The sequence below is a fragment of the Mesoplodon bidens genome (genome assembly GCF_964165515.1).
Source record: "Mesoplodon bidens genome assembly, chromosome: 1".
In the NCBI taxonomy this organism is placed as follows: Eukaryota; Metazoa; Chordata; class Mammalia; order Artiodactyla; family Ziphiidae; genus Mesoplodon; species Mesoplodon bidens.
Window position 1 is genome coordinate 164,618,887 of NC_138176.1, and position 15,545 is coordinate 164,634,431.

General features: G+C 45.0%; 1 protein-coding gene across 9 annotated transcripts in view; it reads right to left on the bottom strand.

Annotated features, from left to right (window-relative positions):
* The window catches only part of RPS24 (ribosomal protein S24), a gene marked incomplete at its 3' end in the record, with an annotated part of 510,051 nt that overhangs the window by 491,372 nt on the left and 3,134 nt on the right, over positions 1–15,545 (bottom strand). For 2 of the 9 annotated variants that reach the window (XM_081234820.1, XM_081234817.1), the window contains exon 4: positions 15,247–15,357. In XM_081234820.1, coding sequence (XP_081090946.1) covers positions 15,247–15,357 — 111 coding nt within the window. Of the gene's footprint in view, positions 1–12,347; positions 12,435–12,789; positions 12,812–14,577; positions 14,596–14,708; positions 14,872–15,063; positions 15,121–15,240; positions 15,358–15,545 lie in introns of those variants that run through there. The other 7 variants (XM_081234813.1, XM_081234816.1, XM_081234819.1 and 4 more) reach the window with 7 other exon arrangements.

Here is a 15,545-nt window from a genome sequence, read left to right on the forward strand (position 1 = left end):
GGGAGGGAATGGGAAGCTGGAATGGTAGCCATGGGAAAGAAAGGAGAGCAAAAGCAGCAGGCCTGCAAAGGAGTGGAGTAGACTCACAGAGGGGGAAGGGGGGAAGAGCTGATGTGTACTGGAACACTTTCCAGTCCCACTCTCAAGGGGGCCACCAGCACCACCTACATTCTGGTTGTTAGACACCTCCAGCTTTCCAATAAATTCCCCCATTTCCTTGAGAGGCTTCTGTTCAAAGGGTCCCCATAAAGCATCCATTTTCTTCTTCCCGCCACGGCAAAGACTAGTAGATGTCCCCCCAAACCACTCTCCTCACCTCTGCCTGGGCTAGAGCTAGGCTACATTCCCCAGCCCCCTTGCAGTTCGGTGTGCCAGGAGACTAAGTCACAGCCAAGAGTAGGAATAGAATGATGTGGGTGACTTCTAGTCAGGCCTTTGTGGAGAATGGGTGCCTCTCCTCTACCACTTTTTCCCACTCTGCCAGGCAGATGCAGGTGACTGAGGCCCTAAAGATGGCAAAGGCACAGGACAGAAGGAAGCTGTGTTCTTGAATTACCACATGTAAAAGAAAGCTTCCTGCTGACCAGGAATACCCTGCCTTGGACTTCTAGGAGAATTAGGAATACGTCTGTATTGTGTTTATGCCAATCACATTTTGCAGGCCTATTTGTTGCAGCAGTTTAGCCTACTCTAAGTGAAATGAGCCGGCGGGGGTTGGCGGGGGGCGGTGGCAGTCTCTCCCCTACAAACATGAAGGAGGGCAGGGTTAGCCCCAAGCCAGAACCAGGGTGAAGTACTCCTGGAGTCATAAAAGCATTAACCCTGCACTGCGCCCACCCCGAGTGAACACCTCCTTAGGTTTCACGTCCCAAATGTCTCACCACGCCACCCGAGTCCTAGCCCTGTTAGCCCCAGTGGTACTTGGCAACCATCTTGCAGAATGGAGCCAACACAGTGAATAGCAAAGCAAAGAGAGAAATGTTTTAGGTCCTGATGACACTGTTGAACTGCTGCATCTACATAAGAAGCCATCTAGATGCAACGGGGCCTTCAAGGTTGCAGGCCCCTTTGCATCTAGATGGCTTCTTATGTAAGCAAATAAATGTCTTAACTGTTCAAGGCAGTTTGAATTCTCAGTTACCTGCAGCTGAAGGCCACCTACTTAATATACCATCTAAACCAAAGACAAAGCTGGCTCGGGGAGCACCAGTAGGAGACACCCAAATTCTCAGCCTCAGGACTTCCCTGGTAGCACAGTGGTTAAGAATCCGCCTGCCAATGCAGAGGACACGGGTTTGAGCCCTGGTCCAGGAAGATCCCACATGCTGCGGAGCAACTAAGCCCGTGTGCCACAATTACTGAGCCTGCGCTCTAGAGCACGTGAGCCACAACTCCTGAAGCCCGCACGCCCAGAGCCCGTGCTCCACAACACGAGAAGCCCGTGCACCGCAACGAAGAGTAGCCCCAGTTCGCCACAACTAGAGAAAGCCCACACGCAGCAATGAAGACCCAATGCAGCCAAAAATAAATAAATTTAAAAACTTAAATTCTCGGCCTCTGAGGGAACACTTCTGTACCAGCGACACTCTGTGAGACAGCAAAGGGTAATAAGCTGGACAGCATGGAGAAGCATCCCAGACAATACTACAATGCTCTGTAACCTTAAAAACAGAAGGAAAATGGTACTGGGAAAACTGGACAGCCACATGCAAAAGAACATGGACCTCTTACAGCCTACCCAAAAATCAACTCAAAATGGATTAAACACTTGAACAGAAGACCTAAAACCATAAAGCTCCTAGAAGAAAATACAGGCTGTAAGCTCCCTGACATCAGTCTTGGCAATGATTTTTTTGGATTTGACACCAAAAGCAAAGGCAACAAAAGCAAAAATGAACAAGTGGGACTGTTTCAAATTAAAAAGCTTCTCCAGCAAAGGAAACCATCAACAAAATGAAAAGGCAACCTACCGAAAAGGAGAAAATATTAGCAAACCAAGTATCAGATAAGGGGTTAATATCCAAAATATATAAAAAACTCATATAATAGCCAAAAAAAAAAAAATGGGCAGAGGAACTGAACATTTTTCTGAAAGAAGACACACAAATAACCAAAAGGTACATGAAAAGGTGCTCATCACTACTCATCAGGGAAATGCAAATCAAAAACCACAATGAGGCATCACCTCACACCTGTTAGAATGGTTGTCATCAAAATGACAGATCACAAGTGTTGGCAAAAACGTGGAGAAACGGGAACCCTTGTGCAGTTGGTGGGAATGTAAATTGGTGCAACCGCTACAAAAAATAGTATGGAGTTTTCCCAAAAAATTAAAAATATAACTACCATATGATTCAGCAATTCCAAACATGGGTATACATCCAAAGGAAATGAAATCACTATCTCAAAGAGGTATCTGCCCTCCCATGTTCACTGCAGCATTATTTACGATAGTCAAGACATAGAAACAACGTAAGTGTCCATGACTGGATGAATGATTAAAAATGTGACACACACACACGGAGTATTATTCAGCCATAAAAACGGAAATCCTGCCATTTGTGACAATACAGATGGACTTGGGGGTAATATGCTAAGTGAAATAGGTCAGAGAGAAAGACAAACACTGTATGATCTCACTTATATGTGGCATCTAAAACAAACCGAACTCACAGAAACAGAACAGGTTGGTGGTTGCCAGAAGCAGGGGGTGGGTGAAAATGGGTGAAGGTGGTCAAAAGGTATAAACTTCCAGCTGTAAGTTCTGGGGATGTAATGTACAGCATGGTGACTATAGCTAACGATACTGTATTATATATTTGAAAGTTGCTAAGAGAGTAAATCTTAAAAGTTCTCATCACAAGAAAAAAAATTTGTTAACTATGTGAGATGATGGATGTTAAATAGACTTACTGTGGTGATTTCACAATATATAGACTTATCAAACCATTATGCTGTATACCTGACACTAATATTATGCTATATGTCAATTACATCTCAATAAAATGGAAAAAAACCCAAACACCTAAGGGTGGAATATTTTCTTAAAAAAAGAGGCGGAGAATATGGCACCTGAGTAGCAAATGGCTCACCTGCAGTCAGGAGGGGAACCAGCTCAAGGTGAAGAGGCCTGAAGCTCAGTCCTCCCCCACACTGATGAGCTGCGGGACTTAGGAAAAGCCACCTGACTTATGCCTCAGTGGCCTCATCCAAAAACAAGAAAATGGAGCGTTATGTGCATACAAAACAGAGGTGCCAGATCAACTGAGGAGCTTTCTTTCCTTCTCCAAGGGGGCCTGATGGAAAGAGGCATCTTGTTTAACGAGCGTCCTCCACCAAGGAGAGCTGAAGCTTGACAGTGTTTGCCTATTGGGCTGGGCAATTTCTAACCAAGCTCTCTGAACATCATCGTATAAAGGGTGAGCCAGCAAGAGAGCTGAACCAGATCCTCTCTTTAATCCCCTCTGGCTCTGAGATGAGCACATCTACAGCTCTCTGAAAACACAATTCCAGAAACTAAGTGCCCAGGCAGAGTAGCTCAGCTGGGTGAGCAGTCACCATGAGGTGCTGGACGCCAATCCCTTGATTAATGAGGTGAATGCCAGAGCCCCCAACACTGTCACAGCCCCTCCTTCAGAGGCAATGTATTCTCAGAAGAAATACGCGCTGCAGCTGAGAGGAGAATAAGGTGTAAATCTCCCATTCTTCCAAGCATATGCAGAAAAGAAATCTATAGAGGCAAATCCTTGCCTAAAGATCTGGACTTTTAAAAAAATATCCAACTTTGATAGGTTCCACCTTCTGCCTTGTACCAAGTACCTGACAAGGCTTACTTAAATGGATACAGGAGATGGATGTCATGCAGCAGGGCTTACAGCTGCCCTGCAAACCCAGCTCCTTGAATAGGACAAGCCTATCTCCTCCTCAACCCCCCAGGGAAGCATTTTATATGTGGAGAGAAAGATGCTGAAAGCCACCTTCTCCGTACCACTCCCTTATATAACACAGAAGAAAAATGAGGCCCAAAGAAAGGGGACTTGCCTGAGATCACAAAGCATGGCTGAGGCAGAGCTAAGGCTTGAAGACATGTCTTGTGACCCAGCACTCCACTCTACTCCCAAACTGTCAAAGAACCAGACAGAGGTGTCACCTAGAGGGAGCACAATGAACTAGAATCGGGCCGCTGGGGCTCAAGCGTTCTTTCTTCCAAAGAAACTGCAAGCCCCTTGGCTGGGGAGCTACAAGAGGAATGCTGTTTGCACAGGATCTGCAGAGACACTGCAGCACGGACGGGTAGACATTGCCATGCACGTGTGAACAGCAGAAAGCCCTGTAGGTTCAGCTTCCCTACAAGGAATGAATCCTATAAACAAGATTACCACCCCCATTAGACCTTTCCTGAGAAGAAAGAATGACCTCTCCAGTTGATGTGGCACCAGGCTTTTTTCACGCTTCCACCAGGGTAGCAGCCATGACAGCGTAACAGGCAGCATCCAAGCCTGTGCCCACAGTGCCCCCTCGTGGGAGTCTGCATGGCTCATGTGACCTCTTGATTCCACCAAAGGGAAGGCCAGTGATGGGCCAGTCTGCAACACTGCCCTTCCTGGTCTCCACGACTGTGTCCCCTGTAATGTCATTCTCTACCCCCAACTCAGTGGTTCTCAAACTTCAACCTGCATCAGTACCTCCCAGAGGACATGTTAAAACACAGGTTGCTGGCCCCACAGTTTCCGATTCGGTGGGTCTGGGGTAGGGTCTGAGAATTTGCATTTCTAACAAGTTCCAGGGGGATGCGGATGCTACCAGTTGTCAGACCACATTTGGAGAACTACTGCCTTAGCTAATCTCTCTGCACTCATCAAGACTCAGTGCAAATTCTAGCTCCTTACTGGGAAGTTCCACAAATGTCCCCAGGTGTACCACAGGCAGTCAAACCTGCATAACTTTGACCAAATGCACTAATCTCTTTTGAGCCTCAATCTCTTCATCTGTAAAACAGGGATAAGAATACCACCCTCATAGTGGTTATAAAAGGTAAATGAGAGAAATTGAGTTCAATACCTGGCACACAGAAGGCACTCAATAAATGTTAGCTATTCTGTATTACTTTTATTAGCAGTAGTAACAGTAGTATTACTGTTTACTTGCCAGCTTCTTAAGGACAGTCTCCCTCAGAGACACAGAATTCTCAGAGGCAGAAGGGACATTAGAGACTTTTTAGTCCAGTTTCCCTAACCTAGCTCGTCAGTAGCATCACCTGGAAGCTGTTAAAATGTCAGATGCTTCGGTGCCACCCAGAACTAGTAACTCTGGAAACTGGGACAAGAGACATGGGCATTTGCATTTTTAACAAGCCCCCAGGTACCACGCTTGGGACCCACGCATCCGGCCCTTGTATCTCACCTAAACACAGGGAAATGGAGGCCCAAGAAAGGGATGCCCCTTGCCCATCCAGGGCCCCAGCCAGCTGTCAGCTGACTAGGGATCAGAAACCAGGTCTCCCGATTCCCAGTCTAGTCCTTTTTCCACTAAGCTAGACTGCTTGGATGCCATCTCAACAACCCCTAACCTCCTGCACAAATCCCCTCTCCAACATACATGAGCAGTCCAAGAGCTTAAGTACCCTCCATGCAAAGAATTCACCATGACAAAGACAGTCAATCCACTGCTGAACATCTTATCTCTAGAGTTTTCTTTTATTCAACCAAAATACTGAACAAGATACATCCTTAGCCCAGCATACAATGTTCCTTCCTGCTGACCCCTCCAGCCTCATTTCCCACCAGAACCTCACTTGTCCCTAACTCCCAACCAGACCGTGGACACTGTTGTTCTGGGGGGTCTCACTTCCACAGTGTCTAGCATACAGGAAAGGAAGTTCAAGGGTGAGTGGAAGGGGAAGGACAAATGAAACTGAGGTGTCTTTACTCCCTAGGTTCACACTACAGGGCTCCAGAACTCAGGAAAGCCTCTGCTTTGCCAGCATAAATAAATCAAGTGACACTGATAAAAGAAATTAAAGATGATACAAACAGATGGAGAGATATACCATGTTCTTGGATTGGAAGAATCAACATTGTCAAAATGACTATACTACACAAAGCAATCCCTATCAAACTACCAATGGCATTTTTCACAGAACTAGAACAAAAAACTTCACAATTTATATAGAAACACAAAAGACCCTGAACAGCCAAAGCAATCTTGAGAAAGAAAAACAGACCTGGAGGATCAAACTCCCTGACTTCAGACTATACTACAAAGCTACAGTAATCAAGGCAGTATGGTACAGGCACAAAAACAGAAATACAGATCAATGGAACTGGATAGAAAGCCCAGAGATAAACCCACTCACATATGGTCAGCTTATCTTTTTTTTTTTTTTATGGTACGCGGGCCTCCCACTGTTGTGGCCCCTCCCGTTGCGGAGCACAGGCTCCGGACGCACAGGCTCAGCGGCCATGGCTCACGGGCCCAGCCGCTCCGCGGCACGTGGGATCCTCCCAGACCGGGGCACGAACCCGTATCCCCTGCATCGGCAGGCGGACTCTCAACCACTGCGCCACCAGGGAAGCCCTGGTCAGCTTATCTTTGATAAAGGAGGCAAGAATATACAATGGAGAAAAGGCAGCCTCTTCAATAAGTGGTGCTCGGAAAACTGGACAGCTACATCTAAAAGAATGAAATTAGAACACTCCCTAACACCATACACAAAAATAAACTCAAAATGGATTAAAGGCCTAAATATAAGGCCAGACACTATAAAACTCTTAGAGGAAAACACAGGCAGAACACTCTATGACATAAATCACAGCAAGATCCTTTTTGACCCACCTCCTACAGAAATAGAAATAAAAATAAACAAATGGGAACTAATGAAACTTAAAAGCTTTTGCACAGCAAAGGAAACCATAAACAAGACGAAAAGACAACCCTCAGAATGGGAAAAAATATTTCCAAACAAAGCAACAAACAAAGGATTAATCTCCAAAATATATAAACAGTTCATGCAGCTCAGTATCAAAACCACCAACCAAATCCAAAAATGGGCAGAAGACCTAAACATACATTTCTCCAAAGAAGATATACAGATTGCCAACAAACACATGAAAAGGATGCTCAACATCACTAGTCATTAGAGAAATGCAAATCAAACAAACAATGAGGGGCTTCCCTGGTGGCGCAGTGGTTAAGAATCCACCTGCCAATGCAGGCGACATGGGTTCAAGCCCTGGTCCGGGAAGATCCCACATGCCGTAGAGCAGCTAAGCCTGAGCGCTACAACTACTGAGCCTGTGCTCTAGAGCCCGCAAGCCACAACTACTGAGCCCATGTGCCACAACTACCGAAGCCCACGCACCTAGAGCCTGTGCTCCATAACGAGAAGCCACGCAATGGAAAGACCGTGCACCACAACAGAGTAGCCCCCACTCACTGCAACTAGAGAAAGCCCGCATGCAGCAATGAAAAACCAATGCAGCCAAAAATAAATAAATTAAAAAAAAAAACTACAATGAGGATCACCTCACACTGGTTGGAACCAATGATATGATTAATACTTTCTCTTATAATCTTTAGGAAAATTTGAAACAATTTAGTCCTCAGAGTTACAGATTATCCCTCATTCTTTCTGTGTCCTGTTACAAAGAAGTACAGTTCTGTATTTCAGTAAGAATTCTGAGATCCCAAATAATATTATTTCAAAAAAAATCTACAAACAATAAGTGCTGGAGAGGGTGTGGAGAAAAGGGAACCCTCTTGCCCTGTTGGTGGGAATGTAAATTGATACAGCCACTATGGAGAACAGTACAGAGGTTTGTTATAAAACTGAAAATAGAACTACCATATGACCCAGCAATCCCACTACTGGGTATACACCCTGAGAAAACCGTAATTCAAAGAGAGTCATAGGGGCTTCCCTGGTGGTGCGGTGGTTGAGGGTCCACCTGCGGATGCAGGGACACGGGTTCGTGCCCCGGTCCGGGAAGATCCTACATCCTGCGGAGCGGCTAGGCCCGTGAGCCATTGCCGCTGAGCCTGCGCATCCGGAGCCTGTACTCCGCAACGGGAGAGGCCACAACAGTGAGAGGCCCGCATACCACCAAAAAAAAAAAGTCATGTACCACAATGTTCACTGCAGCTCTATTTACAATAGCCAGGACATGGAAGCAACCTAAGTGTCCATCGACAGATGAATGGATAAAGATGTGGCACATATATACAATATTACTCAGCCATAAAAAGAAACAAAATTGAGTTATTTGTAGTGAGGTGGATGGACCTAGAGTCTGTCATACAGAGTGCAGTCAGTCAGAAAGAGAAAAACAAATACCGTATGCTAACACATGTATATGGAATCTTAAAGAAAAGAAATAAAGGTTCTGAAGAACCTAGGGGCAGGAAAGGAATAAAGACACAGACATAGAGAATGGACTTTAGGACACGGGGAGGGGGAAGGGTAAGCTGGGACAAAGTGAGAGAGTGGCATGGACATATATACACTACCAAATGTAAAATCGATAGCTAGTGAGAAGCAGCTGTATCGCACAGGGAGAACAGCTGGGTGCTTTGTGACCACCTAGAGGGGTGGGATAGGGAGGGTGGGAGGGAGACGCGAAAGGGAGGGGATATGGGGATGTATGTATACATATAGCTGATTCACTTTGTTATACAGCAGAAACTAACACACCATTGCAAAGCAATTATACTCCAATAAAGATGTGAAAAAATCAATCAATCAATCGTCACACCTCTGTGCTCTTGCAGCCAACCTGAAACCTATTTTTGAAATAGAATTTCTCTTACCAGAAATGCTCTGGGCAACACTCTGCTAGAAGCCACCAGTCACCACAGCGCCTTGCACCTCACTGAGGATGACAAAGCCTACCTGCACTCTGCTCCCGCACTCTCCCACCTCATCCCCACTCTTCCCCTGCAGGATAACTGGTGCATCTCCATGTGATCTTTCTCTACTTTCATAGCCCCAGTGAGACACCTGCTCCCGTGTGCCCAGATCAGATCACATTTTACCCGTTAGCGTTACTCTTCGAAGACTTTCTCACCTCTGGATTTCCACCACCTAACTTAACATAATTACAGTCTGCTGCTTCATGGTAAGGAGCAGAAACCAGGCCATGAGACCCCGGACAAGGTGCTTAAGCCCCTCTGAGCACTGGGGGCAGGGACAGCTTCTTCACCCATCTCCCCAGCTACCAGAACAGGGACTAGCGCGCACAGCAGGTTCAGTAAATGGGGAATTCAGATGGTCATCTATGACTTGTTCAGTAACACTACTGGCAACAGGAACCCTAACTACAAGTAGTTAGACAAATACAGAACGTAGTAGGTATAGTCTTGCACGCCATTATACACCCTGTGGAAGAAAGCTGCTCAATTAACATTTGTTTAACAATGGGTAAATGCACAAAGACTGCAGTCAAACAACTGCATTCTAATCCCACCCCACTTAGTTAAGTTGCTTAACTGCTCTAAACCCTCTCCAACATGGGTCCAATGAGACCTGCCTCTCAGGATTATTGTACAGATTAAAGGAAGTAACTGTTTATACAGTAACTGCCTCGGCTACAAGAGTATGGTGTATTTGTCAAGATGCTACCTTTAAGGAGAGCCCAGAATAATCAACTTGCCATCCAACCTCTTCTTTGGAGGGAAGAGAGCAGAGCAGTTCAACGCTGGCTGACTACCTGGGCACGTGCAGCTCCAAGTGGAACAAAGGGGTGCAGTTCTAAACTTCTCGCCAGACTCGTCCTTGCTATCCTCATGAAGCAACAGCCTCCACAAGTGCCAAGCTGAGGGAAGGGATGTGCCCTCCCTGACTGTTGATGAGTAAAGTCAACTTTGCATTTTCACAGAGGCTCTTTCAAAGCCTGTTGACAGCAGTATGGTCTGGTTAATGTCAGGGCGACAAAGTGCTGAATCTCCAATCCTAGAGTTCCACAGCACAACTGTGCACAACTGAACGCTAGTCCTTGCTAGTCCCTGTCACACAGTTGCTCAGCACTTCAGGTTCCAAACTATTCTCACAGATGCTTTATCATCTGAGGCTCAAAATAGCCTTGTGAGTCACGTCAGCAGAGAAGGTACCCTTGGGGGCCCCCATTTAAAGAGAAGTTAACCCAATCAGGGTACCAAGCAACTTGCCCAGACACCCAGCTGGACTAGAAATTAGTTAAGCAGCATGCAAGGGGACACAAGACCAGAGAGCAGGTGGACAAGGGTGCAGGCTAGCTTGCAGGAGCAGAGGCCGCAGGGGATGACAGAACACCTACCCTGAGACACACAGCCCACCCTCTAACCTTGCCAACTGTTACCATGCAGGAAGGTGGGCCTGCTGTTGATTCTTCTGATAACTTAAGAGGCTAGGAATCTGGATCTCCATGTACGTGTTTGTCCTATTTTGAAATGCTTTACCTGTCCAACAAAGCTTACTGACAAGACTGCCAGTTCGTGAAGTTTGTAATATCCTAGCCCAGGCAGTTCCCCTAGAAAAACAGGCTCAACCAGAGTTAATCCCGATTCCATTCAAAGAGACTACTGGCTGAATGATTGCAAACTTTGCCCTCCCCGAGCATATCCCAATGGAAAGGCCTACGCACCTTGTGACTAGGTTGCCAAACTTCACCTCATCAGGCTCCCTGCAGCTATGCCCTGTCTTCACACCAACCCCTAGTACCTCACTCTGAAAACCACCTCATACCCTTTGGTTCTTGCTCCATTGCTTCTTCTAGCCCTGCTCCTGAACTCTGTGACCACAGGCCCCTGGGGTTACCCCCCACCCCCACCCACCATTGCTCGGCTTCATCTCCTGCCCTGTCCTGAGCCATCCCAAATATAACCTCTCCCAGCATCTTCTGCTTCTTGCCCCTACATGCTGCTCACCAGTCCATCTCTGCGCCTACACCCTAGATCAGTCCTGGGGAACTGCATCTCCACCAGGCATGGATGATCTCTGGCCTCCACGCACTGCGCATTTAAAAATGCCACTCACCTCAAATCCCTCAGGGATTCCACACCACCCATTAGCCATTTGGGTGAAAACAGAAGTGTGCAGACCTAAATCCCCCACTCCTCCAAACTCTTCCTATACAAGGAGACCATCTGATCTTATTTCCTGGTCCTATTAAGGGAGCACAAAGCAGATTCCCTAGCAAGGGAACCCACAAGGCCATGGTTACCACAAACCCAAGTATGCAGCCTCAGCAGAGCCACAAATGGAACTACACCCACCCCGCCGCCCTCTGCACCCTGGGCCAGCAGGTTCTGGCCCCTCACTTACCTGGTCACATCCCTGCCCTCCCAGGCTATAGCTCCTTCTTCAAGTCAAGGCCTCTCACCATGCTCTCTCCAAAATATTCAACCACTCCTTCCTGCAACCCTCACATACCTTCTGTTATCATGATTCTTGCTTTTTCCTGGTTCCCCTTTCAACCCAACCAGCCAAGCAGTCCTCTACTGCTTCCTGAGTTTTCTCTGAAGCTTTTCATCCACTGACATAGTTCTTAATAGCATTTATAAGCTTGACTCCTACATGGACCCACTTAAGGTAGAAACCAATCACACACCCACCTCAGGGAAGAATGACATCCAAAACCCATGAACCATTAATGCCTCTTCTGTCCCCTCCCAAACACCCAAGGTCTCCTACTCATGTTTCCTATCCTCTTAAATGGCACCCCAACCCCCCAGCAACCTTAAACAACCCCCTCCTCAAATCCCCCAACCCCACACAACTGACCAATAACCCACATTTCAGGTTCTCAACCTTGACGCCTAAAAAAGCCAGTGTGAGAATAAGCATCTGGCAAAGAAAAAGTAGCACTAGATAACCCTCAATGCTTCATAAAACCCATGCACAATCAGATTTACCAAGCAATTACACATTACACACCAATATGCACCCTGCAATAGACAAATAACAATTTTGACAGATCCTGTTTACTTCAGGATAAATGATGAGAATGCAATCTAGTAACTTAATTTCTATCAAAGCCAGCAAATTTTTTCCCGTAACAAAGACTAAGTGGGGTTCTAGTAAGACCAAAAAGGAATTCAGGTTTCAAGAGTCTCTTTCAGAGACTGACCAACTATAATACCAAGTATTAACATGAGCACACCAGACTGGCCCTACATGCTCTCACGTTGCCAATACTCTACACCCTGACATCTTTGTGCCATTAAAGGGAAGGACAAACACCACCCCAACATAGCAAGTTTTCACTGAATGCTTAATGGAACATGTGAACTTGGGCAGCACTCTAAATCTGTTAAACAGCAAACCAATTTTACAGCCCTCCCAGTAAACTTCAAATATATTCCAAACAACCAGATATGTAAAAAGTCTTAGTTTATTAACTCTCTCATGAAAAATCTGCACAATCACCACAGATACAGTCACTGCAGAGTCTTTATTCCTTCTGTGAATTAAAGAAAAAGAAAAATTTAGTTAGCAACTGCCTTTAAAAATTAAAGTTCAAAGTCTTCAACAAACCCCAAAATTAATGACACTCATGCAGAACGAACATTAGTAACCTAGACCATATTAAGCTTGTGTGATCTTAAAACAATGTAAGCATCAAGATATAAAACTCACAAACATTCAAGTTAGGGATGAGACAAAAAACAAGTTTTGACAACGAAACCATGTCACTGCTAGTTTTTAAGAGGCACAACTCTTGAGAGCATTTGTAAATATACTTCTAAATCATTTCACATGCTCTATTTTTAATGACCAAGGAGGCTAGCGATCTAAACGAAAAGCTTTAATTATACCTGTTGTCCAATCTCCAGCTCACTGAATCAGTGGCAGGGAAGGGGGAAAGGAGGGAAGAGGGAAAAGAAACATTTCATTAATAGTCCCTTTTCAAACTCCTAAATAATCTGCATGCAATCAGATACCTTAATGACTATTTTGTTCTTTGCAACTGTATAAAGAGCACTCCCTAGACACACTCACTGATTTTATTCCACCCAATTTTGAGAACAGCCTGCCTGATTACTATGGTTCGTAGGCTGCCACTGCCTACTTACAAATGAAGGCGCCTCTGCTTTGCTCAGCAACACCGTGCTGGGCACACTAGCACCATCAACAGACCTGAGAATCATCACAGACTGAAGTCTAATTTAACCACAAGGGGAGAGCTCTAAATGATCAAGCAAGTCTTTTAAAACCTGTCTCAGTTCAGTACTTTAAAAGCCACCATCCACAATCAACACAAGTAGTGTGAATTAGTATTTAAAAAGGCAGAACTCAGCTGATGTAAAAAAAAAAAAAAAAAAAAAATTCAATTGCTCTTCAAACATGAGACTATTCCTTAATTTAAAACAACTCTATTATACCCGAAAGGTGAAACTCCAATGTCTGAATTCCAACATCTAAGTTCAAAGGACATTACTATGCCTTTTTTTATTTGAGCCAAAGAATACACATGCTCATTTATGCATTCCTTTTCCAGCCGCTTTTCAGAGCAGTGCTAGTGAAATGCACTAGTGCAACCTGAAGCAGGAATAGTGATAGCTCAGGTCCCCACAGGGCTAAACTCTGCACATCACCGCTGAGCACTAACACACGGGACTCAAAAGCTCAATGAAGAAAACAATGTGTAAAAAAGTTCTTCAGACCTAGATCAGAACACAAATATTGACTGTTTTTCAACTTCTGGAACTTCTGTCAACAAGTATACTAAGCCTCACAAACAGGGAGCAGTTCTTCTAACTAAGCAGCAAGCAGTTCCTCTGGCAGAGTCCATTACAACTCCGTGGCACCCGGAAGTCAATGTGATTACAGCCCGGAGCAGGCACACCACGTTACTGCCTGGTCTGGCGGGGAGTCACGGTGAGAGGAAGCATGTCCAGCGGTGACCACCACTGTTTCAAAACCTTACTAGTCCCAACCCACTCTCAGCCCACTTTACATGTTACTGGTTTAGGCTGCTCAGATGTACAAAAGTATTTAAGTACCTGTGGGAAAAGCATATTTATCAAAGGCTTTGATGTGAATATTCAATTATCTTGGAAATTTTCCAATTAAAAAAAAGGGGCATCAAGTGGAAAGCTGGAGATCAACTAATAAAAAGCAATGGGACAGTAAAGGAGACAGTAAAAGGCAGCTTTCAGTGTGTGTGCTCCCCGGACAGAGGCTTTGCCAGATTTTCTGGACCAGTTTATCACCAAAGCTGCCAGAGAATCAACCAATCTCCAGAGTCCCCAAGGGAAAGACTGCTCATGACTGGATGAGAGAACCCTTCCCAAGCCCTGTGTTAAGTAAAGCCATTTCCTGGGTACGTGGCGCTCTGGAACACAGCATTTCCCAAGTGCCAGTTAAAAGCGGCTACCTTCCTCCACTGGGGCACTTCACAACTTAACATGCATTTTTGAGTTTCCAAAATAAACGTCATTTAAAGCTTTTCTCCTTTGCCCATAATATACTATTTTAAACCATAGCAGTGGTGTTATAATAGACTATACTACAAAACTCTCTTCCAAAAGCCAACATGCAAAGCATCAAAGCAATCTTAGTGAAGGTGATGCATCCCCACACCGTGCTCACAATCTCAGTACCTGCTAGACACTTCATTTCTGATGAACAAGAATTCCAAGAAAGTAGAGGGAAAAGGCAAAAAAAAAAAAAAAAAAAAAAAGTTCACAGAACACTTGATTATTTGTTAATTTAACAACCCAACACCTTAATTCCATTCAACTATTTACAATTAGCTAGCAAAGCTGGTAAAAAGCTCATCATTAAAATCACTTAAGTCCTGACTAACTGGAGAGGAAAGCAATGGAGAACTGTGCTACCTCTCCAGCATGCCAGGAAAACACGGGCCACATTGATTCAGCTGCTTCTTCAATCAGCTGTCAATTTTAAGAAAACAAGTCTTGGGAAACTAGATCTGCTCCCCCTTTAACAATCTTTGTAATTAGCAGTAAAATGAAAACTTTCCTGATAGGACTTGCAAGGCACCCACCAGGATCACTCTACCGACCACTGAACCGATGTGGCCCCATGCTGTGCTAATCTGTGAGCTGACAAGGGGTGGGCAAAGCTACTCTACTGAGCTGTTAAGATACTACGTTACGTGGCTTCTCAAAACAGGTTACCTTCTGTAATCCAGAAGAAGTGGGAAAAGAAGAAACATTAAGAAAGGTTATTAAGAAAACAAAACCCCACCTTTCTACAAACTAAAAACCTGGAATTGACATTTCTGTATTTCCCTTGATAAACTATACCTTTTTGCCAGCACCAACATTGGCCTTTGCAGTCCCCCTGACTTTCTTCATTCTGTTCTTGCGTTCCTTTCGCTGTTTTCTCGAGGTCTTTTTCTTCTCGTATAGGCCATGCTGAAAAAGAAAGAAATATATATACATATAAACGTAAGTGACTTGCAAACATCAACTTATTGTTACATACTAATCCGGGAGGGAAAGTGACCAGGCTGGAGCTCAAGAAATACAGCTTCAGAAGTCAAAACTCTTCAAGTACATTTAACAATACTTGTTTGTGCTAGAACAGAAACAGTCATCAAATT